The sequence below is a fragment of the Lontra canadensis genome, unplaced genomic scaffold (assembly GCF_010015895.1).
Source record: "Lontra canadensis isolate GAN:19392208 unplaced genomic scaffold, GSC_riverotter_1.0 scaffold2, whole genome shotgun sequence".
Taxonomy (NCBI): domain Eukaryota; kingdom Metazoa; phylum Chordata; class Mammalia; order Carnivora; family Mustelidae; genus Lontra; species Lontra canadensis.
Genome location: NW_022630996.1, coordinates 64,934,892 through 64,960,018, shown reverse-complemented (window position 1 = coordinate 64,960,018; position 25,127 = coordinate 64,934,892). Strand labels below are relative to the sequence as shown.

Below are 25,127 nucleotides of genomic sequence, written 5' to 3'. Positions count from 1 at the left end.
ATTTGAACAAAGTCCATACACTGCAATTGGATAATATGCCCTTTAAATCTCTTTTTATCTGGGATGCCTGGGTGGCTCAGTGGCTCAGTGGGTTAAGCCTTTGCCTTCAGCTCGGGTTATGATCCCAGGGTCCTGGGATCAAGCCCCCCATTGGGCTCCCTGCTCAGCAGGGAGCCTGCCTCCTCCTCTCTCTCTGCCTACTTGTGATCTCTCTTCGTCAAATAAATAAATCAAATCTTTAAAAACAAACAAATCTCTTTTTATCTATATGCTCCCTTCTCCCTCTTTTTCTTTACTGTAACTTACTTGTTATAGAAACTGAACTATTTGTTCTATTGCTTTTCCCACAGTCTGGATTTTGCTCTACCCCATGCTCCATAATGTGCTCTGTCATGTTCCTCTTTCCCTTGTTTTTTGTTCTTGTAAACTGGTAATTAGATATGGAGGCTTGATCAGCTTCAGTTTAATTTTTTGGCAGGAATATCTCATGCTGAGGACTTTCATTAGTAAGCAAGTAAGTTTGTTGAATATTTTGTGTTGTCAGCAGCCCTTGGTGATCCTTGCCTATACACAGTTTTGTATTTCACTAGAGGTTGCAAAAATCACCACTACTTTAATGTCCTTGCCTTCTCATCTTTAGCTATGTTGGATCTACATTCCCTGGGCCTCATTGGTCCTTTGATCTGTCCTCTGATTTGCAACACATTATTAGCCCGTTTTTTCTGGAGCATATTGCATCAAAATCTACTTTAGTGCAACTACAAATTCATAGTTTCTCTTCTCACCTAAGCCCCAAGACTACCCATTTCTTTCCTTTGGTTAGCAATATTCCGTCAAATTTCCCACAGCAGCAATTCCAAACTTTGTTGCCATCCTTAATGTCCCAATGTTATCTCACATTCACTCATTCTCAACTATGGGTTTTTGTCTAATTTTATAGACAAAAATAGAGGCTCCCAGGGCAAACTTTATTCCCCATGCTGATAAAATTTCTGTCATTCTTCCTCATCGTTATGCATTCTTCCCTTCCTTTTAAAAGAAGAAGAATACTGCCTTCAATTCCCCTCTATTTCTGTTTCAGATCTTGAACATGTACATTTTGGACTGTATCTTATATCATACAGATTGTTTGCTTATTTACCTTCCTTCTGTTTTCAGTTCCCTGAGGACAGAGTATATGTTTTATTCATCTTTGCATCTCTAACAGCCTCACACAATTCCCAGCACATGACAGTTTTTGATAACTATTGATTTGAATTAACACTTGAGCCATTAGAAGGAATTAGAAGTCATTAAATTACATTTAATATACTCTCTAATATAAGAAATAGAGAATTTTATCTTAAAATATTTACAGACATAGCCATTATGAGAATTCTGGGCTTATGACTATTTGAGTGTCATTTTTAATATATTCCCAGTATCTCTCAGAAGAGAACTAAGGGATAATTCCACATGGCTAACACAGAATTAGGGTGTCATCTTTTGGAAAAAGATCCTCTCTCCTCCCAGACTTTCAGTTACAGTGTCTGCCACCTCCCAGAGGGAATGCCAGAATTTATAAGTGTCAATTCATGAAGCAACCAAGAACATTTGAGCTCTTCTTACACTATTATGATTGGAACAGATGGCCTGGTATGCCTAGGACTGTCCTATTTTATGATAGTATTCACCACCATTGACTTGGTGAGATTATTATACTGACTCCTTTTCATCCCCCAAATATTCCAGTTTGAATTATATAGTATATGCTTATTTTTCTTAATTATAAGGGAATCTTCCTCAGATTCTATTGGGAACATTTCCTTGTGAGTTAATAGTATATGACTCACCTTTTTAAGAGTTAAAAAACATTCTTACCAAAAACAAGTCCATAAAAAGAAACTCATTACAGTACTACCACCCAATACATAGCTCATAAACACAGCATAGGAAAAACATTATTTCTTTATTGCTATCTTCTCTTCATAAGAAATAAAATTTCAAAAACCATGCTAAGAAACAGTGCTAACTCTCACCTGGGCCTTCATTGCTGTTGAGAATCATTATGAATCACTGTTAACTCTTTGAAGTGATGGTTTTCAATCATGGTGTCACAATGTCAAACCATGTCATAAGTAATTTTTTTTTGCTAATGCTAATTAGAAGACTGAGTTTTGCAATTGAGTAGATTCTAGGTTTTCCCCATAATCACATCTTTCTCATTTATTGCATCTTGATATGGATTATCGCTAGGAATAGAAAGGAACAAAGTAATGGCAAACCCAATGGGTTTTTTGGAATCTTCCACAGACTACCTTATTTACTACAAATTCATAAGAAATGATCATTACTTATATGCTTGTAATATGTACTTGTAAATCCCATTCCTTACATCCTACAAAGATGCCCACCTTGATATTATTTTTTCTGAAAAATTGTGTGTGGTGCGTGGTGTGTGATGTGTATGTGTATATATTAAGGCCTGGAGTAGGAGAGATAGATAGGGTCATGCATCCAAATCTGGATATGCCAATGAACACGTGGATATCACCTGTGAGTTTCTCAGCTGAAAAACAAAATATAGAGAACTGGTTTCATGGATTATTCTCCAAGGCAACTATTCCTCTTACCTGGACTTAGCATGACCATCTATCTAGAGGTAGATGATTTTTTTTTTTTTTTCTTGAGAAGTTTAAGGCTCTCTGTCAGGCTTAAGTTCTCTCATTTTCTGAACTAATTCAGTGTCTTTTCTGTTAAGCTCTTTTCCATTAAGAAGTCAGTTCTCGGGGCACCTGGGCAGCTCAGTGGGTTAAACATCTGCCTTTGGCTCAGGTCATGATCTCAGGGTCCTGGGAGCCAGCCCTGCATTGGGCTCTCTACTCAGCAGGGAGCCTGCTTCCTCCTCTCTCTCTGCCTGCCTCTCTGCCTACTTGTGATCTCTGTCTGTCAAATAAAGAAGTCAGTTCTCAGTTCCAAGGCTAACTTCTTGGTCTTTAAGACCATTCATGCATTAGGCTTAGAAACATGCACATTCACAAACTCAGAACCTTTCTCATTCCTGTGTTTCCTCTGTGACAAATTCCATCTATTACTTTGCACTGGTTTCTTCCTTTCTCAGTTCAGACAAAATGGATAAAGAAAAAGCAAACCTTCTCTTGTTTCTTTCTCACCTCTCTGTTTCTTTTACCAGTTCTCTCTTTCTGTTCTCATACCCCTATGCATTTTTAAATACCGTACTTTTACTCTTGTGCTGTCTTATGGCCTCTGCTTGTAGCTGCATATAAATCCCAAATTCATATCCTTAGACCTAATGACTCCCTAGGCCTTGGGGTCACATTCGAAATTACTTGACTGACATTTTTTCCTGGAATTTTTCATCATCTCAAGCTCAAATCTCATATAACTAAATTTATCACTTACCTTCCCCAAAGAACTTTGTTTTATTTACTTCTTTCTTTCTTTCTCTTTCTTTCTTTCTTTCTTTCTTTCTTTCTTTCTTTCTTTCTTTCTTTCTTTCTTTCTTTTCTTTCTTTCTTTATTACTGGTGACATTCTCCCAGACCCATAATTTTAGAAGACTTTGGCTCCTTTCTCTGACTTTTTCTCTATCTACAGTTCATAAAGCCCTATCAGTCCTCATTCTTTGCTTTCGACTGGAACAATCCTAGATTTCCTACCCCACAGTCCCTCCTGATACCTTAATCATGATCGTTGATTACTGTTTTCATCCTATCACCTTTTAGCTCAAAATAATTCCACTGATGGGGCACCTGGGTGGCTCAGTGGGTTAAGTCTCTGCCTTCCGCCCAGGTCATGGGATCGAGCCCTGCATCAGGCTCTCTGTTTGACGGGGAGCCTGCTTCCCCCCTCTCTCTCTGCCTGCCTCTCTGCCTACTTGTGATCTCTGTCTCTCTGTCAAATAAATAAATAAAATCTTTTTAAAAATAAAAAGATAATAATTCCACTGAATCCCTGTTAGGATAAAGCGCAAGCTCCTTAGTCTGGCATTCAAATCCCATCACAATCTGAGATAAGTTTACTTTTCCAAGTAATTCCACAAACTTCCACCATGACAGATTGTTACTCCTGCCACCTGTTCATTCACCCTGTGATAGCTGCTGTGCCTAAGACTCTGTTCCTTCGGGGCGCCTGGATGGCTCAGTGGGTGAAGCCGCTGCCTTCGGCTCAGGTCATGATCTCAGGGTCCTGGGATCGAGTCCCGCATCGGGCTCTCTGCTCAGCAGGGAGCCTGCTTCCCTTCCTCTCTCTCTGCCTGCCTCTCTGCCTACTTGTGATCTCTGTCTGTCAAATAAATAAATAAAATCTTAAAAAAAAAAAAAAAAAGAAAAAGAAAAGACTCTGTTCCTTCGTGTGCAGTTTTTACCTTCTCCTTAAGGCTCAGACCAAGTTCTGCTTCCTCCCTGGAAGACACCTCATCTAGTCATTGAAACTACACATGAATACTTTCTCTTCTGAACTCCTATTACATTTTGTATCTGTTCCACTCTTTTTGAAACTATAATATTCTTTCACTTAGAGATTTTGTTTTTTTGTAAAGTGTACATATTGCACCTGCTGATTAAATTTTCACTTTCTAAAAACACAGTGCTTTATATATCTGTGTAACCTCTGCTTTGCTTGATATTTGCCCATAAATAATGAGTAAATGCTCTTTTGATCTCCCCAATGTCCATGACTTTAAAATCTCCCTTTGCACAATAACGGTTAATATTTTTGGTAAGTATAATATTGTTTGGTTTATAAATGTTAACAAACTGCTTAACATTATTATGTATCTTCCCCTTCCTGCGTTTATTTTCATTTTAATGATACTTGCTTATAAAAATGTCAATTTTTATGTCCATATGTGCTTATTAGAACAGAGTTCTACCCTAAAATGAATCCCCTAGCTTTCCCATGGGGCAATATTAACCATCATTTTAAAGTCTCTTAGCTGACTTCTCGGTTGTCACTCTCTGGAGAGTCAGGTTGGCATAGCTTCATATTTATGTAGGTCGTTTTCCTTAGCTACAAAGAAAAAAAAATCCATGTAATTTGTTTTAAATTGTGTGTTACCAATTTAAGGATTTGACTATATTTTGCTGTTCCTCTGGATAATGTGAAGTTCTGCTCTTTGAAGACTTCTTAGACTTAGTTAAGGTGTTAGTCAAATCCTTTTGCAGTACGTTATAGAAGCCCAAGTCCAACTAATTTAATAAACAGAAATCCAATTCAAACTGATTTTTATTGACTCATAAAAGTAGGAAGTCCAGGAGTGGCCTTGGCATCATACACAGCTGAATCTCCAAGGATGTTTTTCCCATTTCCTCTCTTTTCATCTCTCAGCTCTGCCTGCCTCTGTGTAGTGACCTCCTTTTCTTCTGTAGCAAATGTGGACATTTTCCATATAGCTTGAAAGAGCCTGGCTCCCCACAGATATCTTCTAATGCGTATACAACTTAAAGAAAAATTCTAATTGGCTTTATTCGGGTCTTCTCTCCAGTCCAGCACTAGTTACTGGGGCAGAGGGATGGGCTACCTTGAGTACCACTGACTGGGTTGGATGATTCCAGTAAGAAAGAAGTGATGGAGCAAAGCTCATTAACAGTGGCAGAACCACATAGAACTGAAGGACAAGAGCCACCAACGAACGAGAGACGGTGCAATTACCAGAAGGAGAAGGCTGGTGATACAAGCTGAGCAAAAGAGGAAAAACAAAAAACAAACAAAAAAAAAACTATGATAGCCTACTGTATTTCACCCTTTGACTTTTCAGGATGTGAAAGTCCTATTTTCCCCATCTCTACATTTTAAAAAATTCTCCAGGCAAATAATGCAAATAACTCTCAACTAAAATTGTCCTTACCCAAAGTCACTGTTAGGCCCTCCAGCTCCATCTGGAATCTCAGAGTGGTGTGCATGATGTGCGGATGTTCTGTTGAATTTCCCTGGCCAAACAGTGAGGTATTGGTCACCCACCTGGCTGCCTTAGGCTCAACCTGTGAAGGAACTCCTGGTTCCATTGTCCTCAGACCCTCTATCAGAGAGAGGTACAGGGGAGAATCTCCCTTTTGGGGACTGCACTGCTTTAGGAGCTCAGCTGATGTGGACTTGGTTACTGGGGACTGGGGATCAGCTTAGCACTGAGTAACCACAAGGTTCTTTCTGACAGGTTCAGGTTTTTCTGGCAATTCATCTCCCATGAAAACCTGCTAGATAGCATGGACTTGATTCCTAGAAACTCTTGAGAACTCTTAACCAAGGTTAGAAGCCTCTGGGCTATAATCTGAATCTAGGCTTTGACTTTGCAGTTCTAGTCTTTAAGCAACAGTCCAAGAGTGTAGGACCCATTCAACCTAAGTGACTCCATTTGACTTCCGGTTTTGGTTAACATGAGAGAAAAGCTGGCCTTTGATATACCTCTTGCTCTCAGGCAGTGACTAAGGGGTGGTTCTTTACTAGGAATGAGTCATTATCTCTGTTGGTCTCAGGATGTTCAGCAAGAAGTGATTTGGAGGGGTCTGGGATCAGTTTTATAAGATTGGTTACCAGCACAGAACCAGACTGATTAGGTTAGAATCCAAGCTCCTCCGTTCCCTAGGTTTGTGACCTTATGTAAGTAATTTGACTGTTCTGTGCCTTATTGGCCCCATCTATAAAGTGGACATAAGTTTTCTTAACTCACAGGGTTATCATAAGGATGAAATTAGTTAATACGTAAAAGGGCTTAGAATGGTACCTGTCCTGGGGTACATGGGTGGCTCAGTGGGTTAAGGCCTCTGCCTTCGGCTCAGGTCATGATCCTAGGGTCCTGGGATCTAGCCCTGCATCAGGTTCTCTGCTCAGCGGGGTGTCTGCTTCCTCCTCTCTCTCTGCCTGCCTCTCTGCCTACTTGTGATCTCTGTCTGTCAAATAAATAAAGAAAATCTTAAAAAAAAAAAAAAAAAAGAATGGTACCTGTCCCATGGTAGGCCCTATCTGAGTGACGTTTTTCCCACTCTGTCCTTATTATTATTATTTTTACTCTTCTGGATTCTAGTCTTATTTCCTGTGATGGTTTCCACCTTTGTATCTTCCTTTTGTTTACTTCAACAACAAGGGACTTAGAATTCACTTTTCCTGTTTTCCACATGATTTTTTTTTTTAAGATTTTATTTATTTCTTTGACAGAGACAGATCAGACGTAGGCAGAGAGGAAGGCAGAGAGAGGAGGAAGCAGGCTCCCTGCTGAGCAGAGAGCCCGATGTGGGACTCGATCCCAGGACCCTGAGATCATGACCTGAGCTGAAGGCAGAGGCTTTAACCCACTGAGCCACCCAGGCGCCCCTGTTTTCCACATGATTATCTGAACACCAATGAGCAGAAGGGAGAAGGGCACGAGGCATGCCTGATTGACAGCCCCATCAAGCCCACATGTTACAGAGGAGGAATCCCCAGAGGAAGGTGTGAGTGCCATAGAAAAGAGGAATGGGAATGAATATAGCGGTGAGGGCAGGGAGAGAGAGAGAGACACACACACACACACACACACACACACACACAGAGAAAAACCCTATCTACTGAAGTTGTTATTGCTACTTTATGAATAATGTCTCCAGTTTATTTCTCTAAACATAGAGCCTGCAAAAGGGATTCATGTATATGTGATTTCTTGAATGATTGCTCTTTAGCAAAATTTTATGGAATAAGGGACTCAGGGCAAGAAAGGGACTAGAGTCAAAAAATATGGTCTTGGGACACCTGGGTGGCTCAGTTGGTTAAGTGTCTGCCTTTGGCTCAGGTCATGAAGAGGTTGCTTTTATTTATTTATTTTTCTTTCCAAATACAGTGTTTTTGGTGCAGTGAAGAAAGCACTTGCAAAAAAATGTGTTTTCCATCTTTCGGGTGTCAATTCAGTTCTGTATATTGGGCAAACTGTAGAGGTGAGTTGTCCTTATTTGAATTTGTATGTACTTTTTTTTCCAGTTAACTTGCAAATACTGTATTTCACTGTATTTGGAGGATTGTAAATTATTATATTTGCTTTATTAAAAATATAGCAGATCTGTTCATTGGTGTTGCCCTGGATACAGGCTGATACTGGTTGTTTCCAGCCAGTGTTGGTTCAAGCTAGGTCAACATTCATTCTGATTAGTGAGTAGCTTACCATACCAGTTGTTGAATACTTTAAATTTCAGCTCTAATGTACTCTAATGTATGAGAACCATCACCTAGTGAAGGGAGGTTTCTATTTTATGCTGTTTTAGGAACTCCAGGAGGTTCTTATACACTAGTCCTGGGGTGAGGACATATTGAGCCCAGTAACATTACAATAATTTAACATTTCTTCAATTAATATATTCTATACTGATAATTGCCATTCAGAACAGTGACTCCCTAGGAATGAACAAAAGTTAATCATCTTTATATCTGTAATGTGTTTTGGGTATGTTATATGGTACTTACCAAAGCAGGGAAATGCTCTAGAACTTTATAAGGCATTTCCAGAACAGGAGAAATGAAAAGCTTTCCTAGTAAACCCTAACTATGAGAAAACCCAATCTAGAATCTATGTTTATTTCTTAATTGAAGTGGAAGAAAAAAAAACACACACACATGAATTTTGCCCTCATTTCCCTGTTTTTTCAGGTACTATCAGGTATATTTAAATCATAACTGATTATAGCAAAGAGCTTATAAACAAGTAACGGTTCATATATTCAGTATGAATGGGAAGCCCGATTTCCATTTCGTGTTCTGCCCTTGTAGCTTCATTTGATGGATGTACATTGGAGGTGGGGACGATGGAATCTGCAAGTGCTGGAAATCTCTCTCCCAGCATGCATTTGTTGTCTCTTTGATAAGGAGCTTCTGAACTCAAACAACAAACCCCTCCCGGCTATCTGCATGCATCTTTTCAGAAACGGCAGACGGAGGATTCTGCTCTTTTCTGCTGAGATACTGCCTGGAACGAGTTTAGAGAGAAATACAGGAAAAAAAAAAAATAAGCCAGTGGCCTAATAGTTTACCAATCTGAAGATGAAGGACATTAAATGCTACCTCCTTGTAGCAGCTCAGATTCTTTTCTAATGTTGGTGATTATTGTATTAGTGGTAGTTTTCTTGGAATATACAATGATGTATGTTATACCATTTTCCATAATTTGTTAATTTGTATTTAAGAATCAAATTACATGATACTAGAAAAGATAAAAATATAAGAAATTATTGCTTTTCTATTAACTTAAAATATATGTCTTTTCATGCATTTCAGTTGACATGTTTGGATTCCTGATGATTCTACTCATCATAATATTAATTACAGCATTCGTTTGGTATTTCTGCATCTGTCAGTATGTTCATTTTCTCCTTAGTAAGAATGCACTTGGGGATATTATCACTGAAGAGAATGTTAAGCTAATTATCAGGAAGTATTTTACCTTTTTTATGTAATAAAAATTGCATATCTATATTATAGGCGGGAAACATTCAGAAGGTAACAGAAGATTATAAAATGAAAAGGAAAATTTAACTTGCCCACCCTCTACCTCTGATACCTCTTCCCTAGAAGCAATCCTTCTAATGTGATATTAATGTAGTTCTTCTTTTGATTACTTCCTATATTTGAGCAATCTGGTTATGGCTATTCCTCATGATTTATTAACTTCGGATGTTATTTCTTGAGTCCCCAGCGTGAAAGCTGAAAATATATCTTGCACTATCCATATTCTTCTGTTATTTTGTTCTTAGTGAGTATTATCTTGTTATTTTTGAATTTTAACTATGGTTTTTCTTTCTTAGCTCTTAAGATGTTTAATATTTTTTCTATCGGTTATTGGTTCAACTTGACTTGATTACTTTGAGTAATTGGTTTAGTGCTCTGTCTCTATATAATAAATTCTTCTCCCATTACTTAAATAAGAAAATTTGGGACCCTGTACTTCTGTTTATCCTTTTCTCCCTCTAGCTCCTAAACTCTGTAAGCATTCTCACTCATTTGATCTCCTCAAGTATATAATGTTTACGTTTTGTCCTGTAAATATATCTTTATGTCTTGAAATGCTTACTCTATAGTTTGAATCTAAAATTTTTCAAATAATAAAAATAATTTTAAAAATCATGATTTTATAAATATTGCTCAGTAAAGACCAAACTGAAAATAAAAAATGTAATTCTGTGTCATAAGCAGTATTACTTGAAAGAGAATTATTTAGTGTCTGATCAAATAGATTCTCTTTCTCTCCATTTCTCAAAATCATGCTACATTTCATCTTGTTTCATGTTTACATTGTGACTTTCTTATACAGCTTTTGCATTTTCTAGGGTTTTATATTACTTTATTAGTCATGTATATTTATTCTCATCACTGTGATCATTCATCTTAGTATTTGGAAAAATATTCTCATTTTCATCTTATAGACACTCTTCTAAAAGTCTTCTGAGTTTTTGTTCTAATTTTTAAAAATGAGTTTCTTTCCAGGCATCCTTTTTCAAAAGGAGTTCACAGAAGATATGTAAAGTGTTTCCATAGTCCATACATGTTGAGAAAATGTCCTCCATTTTCCTTTAGCCAGCATGGCATTATTTGCTTTCCTTATATTGTACACCTTTTCTGAGAAATACCCATAGACAAGATAGAAAGATCCATAAATAAGGTAGGTAACAGGCTCATCTGTAAGGAAAATGTGCCTATAAAAAGATAAAGATTAGCCAAATGTTCTGTTTCTTTACCTGAGGCATCCACTTTGTCTAGGACTTCATATTTTTTTTTTTTTTTGGCTTTGAGACTTTATATCTTTTCCTTATTAACAAACAAGAATAAGAGAAGAGGTAAGATGGAAGATCATTTCTTATTCTTTACCTCTAGAACAAAATATATCCAGAAGGAAGAACCAATAGGGTGTATATTACATGTGTGGTAGGAGGTTGTGGCAAATACATTGTTCTTTTCTTTTTTATATTTTCTTCCCAGGATTCTGGCATCTTTAAAGTGTCATCCCTTTTTTTGTATAGTGCTGAGTAAAGTGGCAAATTATGCCCATAAGAGAGTAGGGATCTGAGCAAATATACATCACTGAAGCATCTTTTGTATGCAGTTTCAAAGGGAAACCCTGAAGTCTCTCAGCAAATATGGTACAACAACTGTGCTCACCTCCTGCTAGCTCTGCTATTCATCCCATCTCTTCCCTTTCAGTTTCTTTTAGAGAGATCTTCTAGATCTTGTTAATTCAATGAGCACTGTGTACTATTAGAGGAATTTGTCATATTAAGGACTTATTGCACTTAATAATCCAAAAATCCTGGTTGGATTCTATAAATATCCAGCTTTCATTTAAAAAATACCTTTGAGGGGCACCTGGGTGGCTCAGTGCGTTAAAGCCTCTGCCTTTGGCTCCGGTTGTGATCCCAGGGTCCTGGGATGGAGCCCTGCATCCGGATCTCTGCTCAGCAGGGAACCTGCTTCCTCCCCCACCCCTCCCCCACCTCCCCTCCATCCCGCCTGCCTCTCTGCCTCCTTGTGATCTCTCTCTCTGTCAAATAAATAAAGTCTTTAAAAAATTACCTTTGAATGACTAATGGGGCATCAAAATATCGGTGACTACATTTGATCTAATATTCTTGTTATTCAGCAGATACGGCTTAAAAGTTAAAGCACTTTTAAAAGTTCCAAATGTTAAAGAATATAAATGCTTAACTGCTAATATACTTAGTGCTTCCTTGACTCTCATCTGTTTCAGCAAATATCTATTGAGTATTTATTATGCCCTAAGCAATGTTGTTGTCACTTAAAAAAAAGGTCACATCGTCACCTTCGTGGAACTTATACCATACTAAGGGGACACAGACAAGTCAACAAGCAATTATTAATTCTATTGCTAACTTACTGATATTTTCGTTGATATTCCACTTATTTTAATTGAGTTTTTCTTAATCAAACACTAAAATTCTCCTGGTGGATAAATAAAAGGAGAATTTAATTTAATAAAGCAATGGTCATAAAAAGTTGCATAAATGCAGCCTAATGTAATGAAATACAGTTGACCCTTGAACAAAAGTTGGAGATAGGTAAGTCCAGTTTTATGCCGGTTTTTTTCAATCAATACAGTGCCCTACAGTAAATGTACTCCTTATTCTCTTAATAATGTTTTCTTTAGTTTGCTTTATTGTTAGAGTACAGTGTATATTGCATATAACGTGCAAAATATGTGTCAATCAACTATGTATGTTATCAGTGAGGCTCAATAGTAGGCTCTTAGTAGTTAAGTTTGGGGGGAGTCAAAAGTTATACATGAATTTTCAAACACGTGGTTGGTACCCCTAATTCCCATGATGTTCAAGGGTCAACTGTAATTTCAATGATGACCTTAACTATTCTGAATATAAACCTCATTAATTCTAAGTTCATCATCATTTTGAACAGAACTCAAGTCTGTGTTCCTGGAAGACCAGCCACATTTTATATTCACCGTGGCCCTACTGCTGGCAAGTGTTTTCATTTACTTGATGGGATGTCCCAGACCCTCAGTAACCCAAAGATGATAGTCTTTCTTGCCCTTACTTTTTTCCAGGCATCAAAATTAAAGTATGGGTAGGAAACACAACAGCAGATTTTTTTTGTTCTAATTTCTAAGACACATTCCTATGATCTCAATAGTTAGTCTAAGATGGGTAAAACCACCATGTTGATAGAGAAGAGGTAAAAAATCCCAATCCAAATGGAATATTAATAGATTTCCCAGTTCCCCCAACTCCCACTCCACAAAAGCAATTCAACAAAAGAGGACCTTTGCCTTGAAGAATTAATGTACTTCATCTTACCTAGTCGGCTGACCCTCTATCCACTCTTCTCAACTTGACTATTTAAAGTTTCCCTTACTTACAAAATTCAAATCTTGGCTTCCTTCAGCTCATCATGCATAGCTCCTGGGCAGGTCCTCCCACTCCCCTGCTACCCAGGCCTGGATCCTAGAATCCCAACTGGAGTCAGAACTGTGCCCTCCCCACCTCCTTTCACCTGGGTAATTGAGCCATAAAAAATTTTAGATCAGAGTATGGCTGAGGAAAGTGCTCTATAATTGAAATACGGCAAGTACAAAGTGCTTCATAATCACTATTAAAAATAACTTTGGGGGGCATCCAGGTTTTTGTGCTGCTCTGGCACTCTAGGACATAATACTAAATCTGAACAAGAAGCAGGGTGAACCTTGTAGGGGTAAGGATGAAATGTCAAACACATAGACACTCCATTGCCAACTCCTAGATCTTCTATGTTTTGTTGGTAACAGGATTGTGAACTGTTCCAAAGAGCTGTTTGAGTTGGGGAGCTGAAGTGCAGGGTGATTGCTGTTTCCGGGGTTGAAAGCAAACCAGAGCACTGCAGAGAATAGTTCTGTGTTTCAGTTTTTCTCCCTCCATTTAAATCTTCACAGCAAACTGGGCTAGGAGAAACGCTTTGAAAAGAGCACAAGGTTGGGTATTTATTTATTTTGGTAGTAACAGTTATCTATTCACAGATTGAGAACAATTAGTTACACTAGATTCATTGTAGGGAATACAATGTAATCAAATTCACAAGGCAGGATTATTTTCCACCCAAGTGAATAAACTGCAAACTCGGTGGGGGTGGGGGTGGTAATTCTTGTATTAAAGGGTTGGTTAAAGGAGACAGGATTCTTCAAAAGAAATTGAAGATGGAAAATGGGAGATAGTGGTGCCATAGAGATTAAAAAAAAAAAAAAAGGAGGGTCTGAATATGGAGGGAGAGAGATTCATGGGTGTCCTTTGGGTTTACAAATTAGGGAGTTACTGGTAACCTATTTGCTTGTGGTAGTCTGATGAGCATTTATTTGAGACATAGAATAAGCAGACCTCTGATTTATGGAAGAGGAAAATAAGGAACCTGAAAAACATTATATACTCTGTATTATTTGACCTTGATGCTCCTCACCCACAGTTGTGTTCCAGGAGTGGTAGTGATATCCCCCCTCTCAGTCCTTGGTCTATGCTTCTCTAGCAAGTGAATTCAGAAGATGATTTGCTGAGATTATGGGTTCATTGAGCCTCCACAGATTTTCTGTCATGGAGACAATTAGTCTTGCGGTCACCACAAAATATTTGACATTTTCCTCTTTGTTAAATTCATACCCAAGTCAGTTAAGACCTTGGAGTCCCTCGGAGCCCTAAATGTTAAAATTACAGTAATATTAAAATCCCAGAGTAGAGATCCTATTGTTATTTACAAATATTTTGTGTTTAGCATTTTAAAAGTTAGGTAAGTCATTGTTGACTTTTCAGAAAGACTTTGCAAAGGTAAATTGATTTTCTTTTTTCATAGACTATGATGAATAGATAATTGGAAAAGATAGATTTCCAGAGGGAGAAAGAGGGTTTCTTCAACGGTAAGCTTCCCATTTGTATTGCATGAATTGTCTGCATGCCTTTTCCTTCCTCTTATTAAGCAGCTGTTAAGAAATATAATCAGAGTTATTAAGAAAGTAAGTGGAAACCAAATCTGTACAATGTAAATGATTTTCAGTGCCTGAAAACATTTAATAGAAGGCAGCAGAAAAAGGAAATATAACGGCTTATTCAGCCTGCCTTATTGGAAATCTGAGCTTCATTGACGAAGTATGTCATATTGGACAACTAACTAAATCTGTCTCTGCTTTAGTTTACTCATTTGTTAATATTAACTAATAATAATGACTAAATCGTTGGATAGCTCTGAGGACAAAATAAGTTTTACAGGTAAAATTTTTGGAATTTTCTCTGACATTGTTACTACTGTTACCACCAATGTTACTAGTGTAGTCACAGAATCTTGGCACTTATATCTCAGTGTATAAAAGTCATCCTGCCCAAATCCTCATCTAGTTCTTGCACCCTCTTATCAACATCTCCAGCATGTCGGATGATGAACGGCTTGGGATTGTGACTTGGATGGAAACAGTTGCTAATTTGGCTTGGTGTGTGTGTGTGTGTGTGTGTGTGTGTGTGTGTGTGATGCAAAGTAATTCGTGAATTTAAATGATTTCCTCTTTATTTTCTTGCAACTTAGCTTTCCCCTCCTCTCCCTTTCCCTGCCCTTCCCCCTTCTTTCTCTTGTCTTTCTTGCTCTTTCCCTTTCTTCTTTTTCTTCTTTCTTTCCTTTCTTTTTCCTTCCTTCCTTCCCTTCTTTCTTCCTTCCTTCCTTCCTTCCTACCAGAAGCAGACTCATCAAAGAGGAACTTGATGATAATAGGATTGTTTAAAATGTTCAATGCCTTCACATGCTGTGTTGTTGTCTAACTTTTGTACCAGAGCATTTCACTTTGAATCAAAATGCTGTTGCAGGGGAAAAATATTTGCAGAAGAGCTTGCACTATACAGTTGACCCTATAATAATCATATAAAGACTTTTAAGTATATAATGTTAAAGACACAATTTTTTAATGCTTTTTGGTTAGATATTCTGTTAAAAATGAAACAGTGAAATATTATAACTAAAATATTATAAAATATTATAATTAGACCTGATATTCCAGTCTTCTGATATTCTGCCAAACTTCAATATGGCAACACCTTAAAATCTTAGAATATGACATTAAAAACATACTAGCACAAATTATAGAAATACTTAGATTCTTTTTCATATCTAATTACTAAACTTAAAGAAAAGATAGTGAATTCTACTAAGAGAAAAGGAATTGGCCAGGCTTGTTAGGACATAAGACTGTGAGGAGAGAGACATAAAGAGTAAGACTGGGACTGGGGAAGTTTTCGTTTGGGTGATGAGAAGGGGTTGAGAAAGCATTTGAAGAAAGCAGCTGTCTTATTAAACTGGGTTCCCCGCTAAATAGGCTCCAAGGCAGAGACTGGCCTGCAGGACTTCCTTGGGGAATGCTTGTAGGAAAAACAGTTGTGAGAGAGAGAAACAGACTTGGGCAGACGGAACAGTTGAATTGTCATATGGTCACCATTGAGGCCTGGAACAATCTTATGGTGAGCTCTGGAACCTGAATGGCCTCCCTAATTGAGGTATAGGAGCCCCAACTCCAAAACAACCGTCTTAGATGTGGGACACTTTCTAAAAGAAGGCTTAATGTTGAGTGAGGCGACTCCCTCTGAAGGCAATTGCTAAAAAGAGTGTGGCAGCTGGAAGAATGAGTGCCATGATCCCGAAGGGGTGGTCTGGGCAGGGCCCTGGAGCATCTACCATAGCAGCTGTTACTGATTTGCGGGAATACTAAGAATAGTGATGCTGAGAAGCCAGGATTTTGACATTTTCTACTGCTTATTAAGGGCACAGTCCTCCTTTACCACTTTAATGCTTTCTATACAACCTAAGTAAATATTGACATTTCTTTTAATTCTATCTTTCCATCATCATTGAATTGATGATGATGATAATGATTTGACCCAGTGCAGAGACTGGGTCAATGAGATCAGTTTTATTTTCAGATTAAATAAATTTTGGAATGGAATTAGTTGTGATAGTGACTGGGAAGAGAAAGATATATAAACTGATGATAATAGGTTTACTCGAAAAAGAAGGTAATTGAAAAATAGGATGTCTTGAGGAAGTAGAAACAAGCAGATCTAAAAGGACAGAAACTGGGCGAGTAGACTGTGGCCAGAGAGTATAATTTCCTTCTAGAACACTGAGAGATACAACAGTTTAAAAGACAGAATAGCAAACATTTTCTATAAAGGGCTGGATAGTAAATATTTTAGGCTTTGGGGGTCTTATCTTCTACTCAGCTTTGCTGTCATTGTGCAAAATTAGCCATAGACAATACATGAACACATATACATCCACTGTGTCCCAATAAAATTTTATTTACAAAAATATGCAGAGGGCCAGACTTGGTCTGAGTTATTTTTTGTGGACCCCTGGTTTAGATGACAGGAAAGACCACTAAATGGCTGTGCTTGACTAACTTGTTACACTGATTTGTGATTTTTTTTTTTTTTTTTTTTTTTTTTTGGATAGAGAGAGTGTGTGCACTAGCAGGGGAGGGAGGAGAGAGAGAGAATCTTAGCAGGCTCCATGCTTAATGTAGAGCCCAATAGGGGGCTCTATTTCACTACCCTGATATGAGATTATGACCTGAGCCAAAATCAAGAGTCAGATTCTTAACCGACTGAAGCACCCAGGCACCACTGTGACAATTTTTTTAAAGATACCAAGTAAAATAGCCAGAGGAAGATACAAAGAAAAAGCTAGAATAAAGTAGGCACTTGTACCTCATAATCCTATCACTTCTGTCACATGGTTGATTATGCACAGCCTTTCACTTCATGATTTCCTAAGTTCTTCATGCTTCACATTTATATGCTTACTTTGGAAATAATCAGTTTTTTGAGATAGAAGCAATGATTAATCCAACCAACATGTGCTGCTCTGATAAATCCAAATGGGTTTCAACAAACACATCCTAAGAAGTAGCTAATCTCATGATAAGAAATGTAGCAGCAACCCAAAGGAATAGATTAGACTTCTGGAATACACATGTGACAGAGAAGGGATCTTTCTACATAATTTGTGTGGTTTTTGACAAATCTTTTACCCTCCTATACTTTATTTTACAGCTACCTGATAAAAACACATTTGGTTCTTTTCCAGAGTTTTAAAATCTATGTGACACATTTTAAACTCATTTGAAAAGGATGTTCAGTGCCTTTTGGGAATAAGGCAGTATTTTTCACAATTTGCCACCCAGCCAAACCCACAGACAGGGATGTGTCTAAGGAAAGCCTTTGTTGGACGGTAGGAGAGAAGAGAGTAACAATCACAATTGTATAGTCATTAGAAATTTGCTTCAGAATTTCATTCCCTTTTATAATTTGGGTGCCCAAGTAATTAAAAAGGGAGACTCAGGAGAAGTCTTTATATCTCTTAGCTGTCTTTCGGGAAACATGCACTGTTGAATTACATATTAGGCATAGCAGAGCCTAATGAGCAAACTGTGACTGGTAATCGAGGAGAAAGATTTAACCTGTGTTTCCTTCTGGTGGCAGAGAGCAACATTTACAAGGCTGAGAGTGAGTGGCAGAATGACAATAGCTTTGTTAACCTGACTCTGTAGATTAGACGATCCTTGCCTGAAATGCCAGCGTCTGGTTGGCTATAAGAAAATGCCTTTTTCTCCTTTCACTCACCAGTTTTTCTCCCTCCATTTAAATGGTAATTACACATTTATAATGCATTGCAAGTGTGTCTAGTTTTACTCACAATCCTCCAGGAGCTCTAGAAACTAGTACTTATTTATAATGGAGGGATACTCTTTTGGAGTTATTTCTTTGCTTGGGAATATATTTTTTTTATAAATTTTCAACATTCACCTGCATTTTCCCCCATCAAAACCAATAGGATTTTCCCAAATAGTGAGCATGGCAAAATTGAATAATGACATTCAAGTCATGTGACTTTAAATAATATCTGTATTTTAAGTGTTTTTTAATTATCTCGGTAGTTACTGCATGTCAATTCCGTATTGAGTATTGTTTTCTCATATATAAGTCAGGCAATTTCTAGTAAAATCACCAACCCCTAACTTTTCCTTTTCAAAATTATACTCTTGTATTCCTTTAAAATCTAATGTTAATTCTGATCCTGCATCTTTCCTTTTCCCTGTTTCTCTCTGTGCATGGCATTTAGTTCAGATTCATTTTGGCATTTATATCAGTACCTACTTATTTCTTTAGGTACAGGATTGTATCTTGACCTTCCAAGCTGAATGCAATAGAAGTATCAGGTGGGACGCCTGGAAGGGTCATGATCCCAGGGTCCTGGGATGGAACCCCACATCCCATCGGGCTCTCTGCTCGGCAGGGAGCCTGCCTCCCCGTCTCTCTGTGCCTGCCTCTCTGCCTACTTGTAATTTCTGTCAAATAAATAAATAAAATATTAAAAAAAAATAGAAGTATCAGGCAAAACATAATGATCTGGTGAAATGAATAAAGACAAGTACTAAATATAGACCCCTCAGCATATTCCTGACCTAGTTATATTTATATAAGCAATCATTTTATATCAATAACTTTTATCTTTCTGATATAAAGATCATTTTAATGTTAAACTCCATCAAATTCTTGGAAAAACAAGCTTCTTTTTTTTTTTAAGCCAAGTTATTTATAGGATTATGTAGGATTGTGTGGTCAATTTGTAAAGAAAAAAGTTGACAAAATATAACGCAGGAGTAACACTTTTTTCTATAAATGTATACAGTGATGGTTCTATCAAAAGGATATCTAAATGAAATAGAACCACATAAATGACACCCTGTGACTAATAAAGTAATAATAATTACTATTATAATTATAAAGGGAGTAGTATTTTTTTTTTCTTGAGGGACACTAAAATATGACAAGTGATTTTTTTGGTGGGGGGAGCAGGGGAGTTAGGCGGTCAGGTTTAAAAGTTGCATCTGGAATTTATTAGCTGTGAGATGTAAGGTAAATAGCTTAACATCTTTGAGCTTTGATTTCTTCATGCATATAGGAATAATAATAATCATTTTGGAGGAAGCTTAGGAATAATGTGGGAAAAGCTCCTGAAATATAATATAATCAACAAATGGTAGCTCTTGAGCAGGGGAGAGAGCCAGACAAGATACCCCCATCAAGTGAAAGAGTCCAGTTCCCTGGGGCACCTGGGTGACTCAGTGGTTAAGCATCTGCCTTGGGCTCAGGTCATGATCCCAGGGTCCTGAGATAGAGCCCCACATGGGTCTCCCTGCTTTGTGGGAAGCCTGCTTCTCCCTCTCCCACTCCTTCTGCTTGTATTCCCTCCCTCCCTGTCTCTGTCTCTCTGTCAAATAAATAAATAAAATCTTAAAAAAAAAAGTCCAGTCCCCAAACCAGCAAGTTCCTGGGTTCTACTCTCTGCCCATTACCTGTAGCTAGTTAATACTAAACAAATTATTTAAATACTAAGTCTTCCTATCTAAAAGGGAAATAATAACGCTATAAAAGTTGTGTGAAAAGTAACTTAAATACTGTATGTAAAGCACTTTTTTAATAGTACCTGGCACATAGTAAGTACTCAATAAATGGTTCTATTATTGTATATTATAAGCCTATAATGTCACTATAGTTCTGTAGGCACTTGGGAACATATAAAGGAAACTTAGAGGGCAACTTAAGATACTTTAAGATCTTTTAAGGAAGGTAAGACCTTGAGATAAGTAAAAGTTTCCATAGTATAGAATATAGTGGTTTCCATAATAGGGGTCCACAGGTGCCTGAGAGTTGAGTTAAAGTTTAGAGAAACTGTGTTTGCAGGATCAAGTAGTGCTACATGGTGGCCATGGCTGCTTCTCAGCTGAGCTTGAGGGTGGACAGCAGATCTATAGGCAGAGATTGGAGCTGTTAGAGGAGAGAATTTTTGCAAGAGGAAGCAGAATATGCAATGAAGGTCATGAAAGTGAAAAAGCACAGATTATATGTAAGTTTTGGTGACAAGGATGACGTTTTTTATGTTGAATTTGTGGTAATAGCAAGACATGCACGTTGAAACTCCAGAGTTGAGAGCATGATCAGGGATAGGGGGAGCGCCTGGCTGGCTCAGTCGGAGGAGTGCACGACTCTTGATCTCTCGGGGTCATGAGTTCGAGCCCCACATTGGGTGTAGAGATTACTTAAATAAAACTTAAAAAAAAAAAAAAAGATTTGGGAGCATGGGTGTGACATGGGGGAAATTTGAGCTAGAGACCTAAATGAGGAAATAGTCTATATGAGGTCACGGATGTGGGTGAAAATGACTGTGGAGTATGTCAAGAGAAGAACAGAAGGGCAAGGATGGCTCCTCCAGGATGGCCATTTATCTAGGATGTGGCAAAAAAATGGAGGAGCAACTCACATAGTGAGTGAACCAGGAGGTAGTGATGCTGAGGTGAAGGAAAAAGGGTGGTCAGGAGCCCCACACACATGCCATAAGCAAGAGCTTTCCATACATATAGTCGATTTTATAAACTGCAGTCATGTTTTTATACTATTGAGATGTTTCAGGATACTAAAGAGCACTTTGCTTAGTACTAGGCACTATGGTAGCGGAAAATAGATTATAGCTTTCTAAAGTACTTTCTAAAGTGCCTTCATCTGCAGGATACATTTTCTATCCTATGGGAAGGGTCGAGTATAATAAATGGTTTATCTGACAGGATAGAGGTTGCCTGGAGCACCATGTAGGGAAGGAATCTGAGGAATGCTCTGGCTCAGTGGGAAAGAACACTGGGATCTATTAGCAATATCTCCACTGGAAGAGGTAGGGAATACTGTGTCTGAGTTGGTTTTCCCTTGACTAAATGCTGTCTAAGGTATTGTGAAAACTGAATATCTATGGTTTTCAGAACCCCATTTATCATACACATCAACTAAAAAAAAAAAAAAAGGCAAATGACTCTTCATGATTTTGCAGCCCAGTTTTCCAGTGTAAAATGAAGGTGGATTTTGGGCTTTCTAGGGTGAATAAATGAAATGAAGAAAAAAAAAATTACATGCATTCAGCACCTAATATATAAAGGAGAATGACTGCATCCCTCCAACTCAGCTTTTAACTACCTAGTGAAAATGTGAAGTGTATGTGTGTGTGTCTCTGTGTGTATTCAGTTGTTCGGGACTTTAGATAAGTGCTCTAATGGGAGGACAGTGGGACTATGTAAAGGGAATTGAAATTGATTGCTTTTTACTGCAAGAGGAGAAAATGTTATTTAAATTTTTCCAGTCAAGAACATTGATTATAGAAAGCCACAGGCGGGGAACATAAGGAGCGAATGCGGAGTTGAATTATTCGCTGAGGGGTATTTATGGTAACCACATTAATAAAGTTTTAGATGAGACTCTCCACTGTTCTATGTAAGTAACTGATGCAGAGAAACTTCTATTTTATAAGTACTCTCTTACCGAAGAAATTTGCTGTCTTTTAATGACTCACTAGGATAACTGTATTTATTTTTTAATAGCCCCAATACAGAATAGATTGATTCATTTTATTTTTTCTTAATTAAAACATTTTTTAAAATTTTTAAAGATTTTATTTATTTATTTATTTATTTGAGAGAGAGAACACAAGTGAGAGAGCACAAGCAGGGGGAGCAGCCGAGGGAGAGGGAGAAGCAAACTCCCCGCTGAGCAGGTACAGGGCTCTATCTCAGATCATGACCTGAACCGAAGACAGCCACCCAACCAACAGAGCCACCCAGGTGCCCCTAAAACATTTTTTATTGAAATATAGTTGACAGGCAATGTGACATTAGTTTTAGGCGTACCACACAGTGATTTGATGACTTCATTCATTGTGCTGTGCTCACCACAAGGGTAGCCTCCATCTGTCATCATACAAAGCTATTATAGTACCACTGACTATTCCCTATGCTGTGCCTTTCATCCCTAAAATTCACTGTTCTCAGTCTTGAAAAGGTTGCACATAAACACCCTTGGAAAATGCCATTGTAATTTAAATACCTACTAGAATTAATTTTTAAATGATCTGCTTTGCAGAATTCTAGAGCTCTATACTTCTGTATTTCTTCTAACATATTTACTGTGTTGTAAGACTTTATACCAATCATTTCATCTCTGTGTCAAAATATCGACCACTTGAAGGCAAGGGCTCTATTTTATCACCAAACCATTGATATCACTTGTGTGTGGTGCCTAACCGCTCTCTAGTCTTCTCTGACTTTTCCTCATGTCCCCTGATATTTTCAACCCCTCCGACAAAAGTGTAAAACATGGTACCCACCCTTAAAAAACTTCAAATCCAGTTGCTGAGAGAATAGCCACCAGAAATAGATAATGAACTGGGGAGATTACCAAAAACTTAGAGAATAGGCCCAAAGTAATTATTATCTTAAAATCTTAATTATATTTTCATCCTTTTTTGATGAGAGCCATTCTCAGTGATAAGCAAAGACTTATCTTTGAGATGGGACAACACGTAAAAACTCTACTACCTCTATTTTCCCTGCATACTTAGTATCTCTTGTCCCTGTATCTTTGTTCCGTTTTCTTTCTGATAAGGGCCTCTTGCACCGACTCCTGGTATTCATTTGTCAAACCTCTTTTTTTCAAATCTCACCTTAATGTCATCTTCAACCAGATTTTCCCCTTTGAATCCCTTTCCCTCTGCCCCACCCCCACACCACTCACATACACTCTCACTCTCTCAAATAAATAAATAATATCTTAAAAAAAAAGAAATGAAAAGTTCTGAGGATCTAATATATGGCATGGTGATTATAGCTAATAATACTGTGTTATATACTTGAAAGTTGCTAAGAGAGTAGAACAAAAATGTTCTCACACAAAAAAGAAATGGTAATTACGTGAGCTAATGGAGATGTTAGCTAAGGCTCTGGTGGTAATCATTTTGCAATATGTAAGTATCGAATCAACACATTGCACACCTTAAATTTACACAATGTTATATGTCAATTGTATCTCAGTAAAGCTGGAAAAAAAAGGAGGGGAGGAAGAAAGACAATGATCCCAGCATAGATACCAAAAAAAGTGAGGACCAAAGAATATCATTATATTGATGGGAAGAAAAAATGAGACTGAAATTGGACGGTGGGGGAAGGTGGGGAACCTGCTTTAGATAAAGAAGAAGGGCCTCCTTGAGGGAGTTGGGAATAAGCAAAGACTAAAATATGATAGGGAGTTAGCCAGGAACAAGGTAGGGGCAAGGGACATTACCAGGTGGAGACTGGGATGAGACAGAGCTTAGAGTGTGGTGCTTTGGAGAAACTGAAGTTCGGTGTGGCTGGAGTGAGCAAGGTTGAGCTGGAGGCAGAGGCAAGGATCAGATAATGTGGGCATTTGTAGGCCTTTAGGAGTTTGGGTCGCACTAGACTTGACAGAGAGGGTGTGATTTTCAGCTGGGCTTAATAAACCTATGTTAAATGTAGGGGAGTAGGGATTTGAGATGGAAGAGCATAGCCATGGGATTGTGTCTAAGAGTGGTGTCCAGGAAGGCAAGAAACAGTGTGAAATGGAGGAGCCGCACTGGTGCAGACGAAAGACTTTAGGAGGGTGTCATGCAATAGCACAGCGGGTGCCTTACAGTAACCAGCTCAAACGGGATTTTCTCATAGCAGACAAAAAGTCAAGCTGACGTGGTGACCTTTTGGAATAGATGGTTTCTTTTCTGAGAAGTTGAACCTTTTCTGGGGCTATTTATGCTGAGTGAGCTCTCTGACCTTTGGGCAGGGTGCATAAATGCTATCCCTCACCAACATTCAACTCTTTCCTTTCATGTCAGCAGAAAGAAATAAATCATTTATGTTAGTTTTGGTAATTGAAGAAGCTTTTCATTTCCAATTTACCCCCGTGTGTGTGACTAACTCAAGTTGATAGTCATTATTAACCATGTACAGCTTTTTAGTGGATGTGGATGGACCATGAGTTGGAAAACATTGCATTTCTGTAGAAATTGATGCAAAGGCCTTGAATTTAAGCTTTCTAGTCTAAACATGAAACCTGAGAGTTAACATTGTATTACATTTTCAGTAATGACTGTGTCCTTTTTCTTCCAGGCTTCCTTCAGGATTTTAATCATCCTTACAGCCTCTTTGAAAATGATTGAACTTTCAAATTCCCTTAAGTTAAAATTTTAAATTCTACTGAACATTTTTGTAGAGTATTTCATTACTTTTACATTATGACTTGCTCAGTAATTTGAGATCATAAGGGTTGAAAAAGCTCTTGAGACAAGATTTTATGGTTAATTTAAAAACTTTTTAAAAACTTCTGAATAATCTCCTTCCTAGCTAGTTTTACAATATTAATGTTCTTTCTTTTGGAACATAATGTGGTATAAATATAGAATGTTCAAGCATCCAACATGTAAATTTAAATATGGCATAGGGATTGAAGGCTACACTCAAGATTATGTATGACGTTGTTTTCTTATCAGTGTTACCAGTCAGTAACACTCGAATTCTAATTTCGTTCAAATTTATTGTGACCAAAAAAAAAAAAAACCCTGCCTCCCTATTTAAAATCTTCCCTAGAATAGCAAATCTGAGATAATGATGGATATCATTAGTATCTGTGCTGATGACACTTTGGGTGGTTTAACCAAAACACATTTTTAACACTATAGATACTTTAAAATAAAGAGGTGAAGACTCTTAACAATTTAAGAAAAATACTAGAGGATTTTTAGAGCAAAATGTTGCCGGGC

At 37.8% G+C, this 25,127-nt stretch overlaps 1 protein-coding gene across 1 annotated transcript in view; it reads left to right on the top strand.

Annotated features, from left to right (window-relative positions):
- The window catches only part of LOC116878258, a 32,346-nt gene extending 7,470 nt beyond the window's left edge, over positions 1–24,876 (top strand). Inside the window, exons 3-7 of the mRNA XM_032875589.1 lie at positions 7,810–7,903; positions 9,234–9,312; positions 12,381–12,442; positions 14,295–14,358; positions 24,478–24,876. Of these exons, the coding sequence (XP_032731480.1) occupies positions 7,810–7,903; positions 9,234–9,312; positions 12,381–12,442; positions 14,295–14,308 (249 nt within the window). The 3' untranslated portion in view covers positions 14,309–14,358; positions 24,478–24,876. The remainder of the gene's footprint in view (positions 1–7,809; positions 7,904–9,233; positions 9,313–12,380; positions 12,443–14,294; positions 14,359–24,477) is intronic.
- Positions 24,877–25,127: the final 251 nt, after the last annotated feature.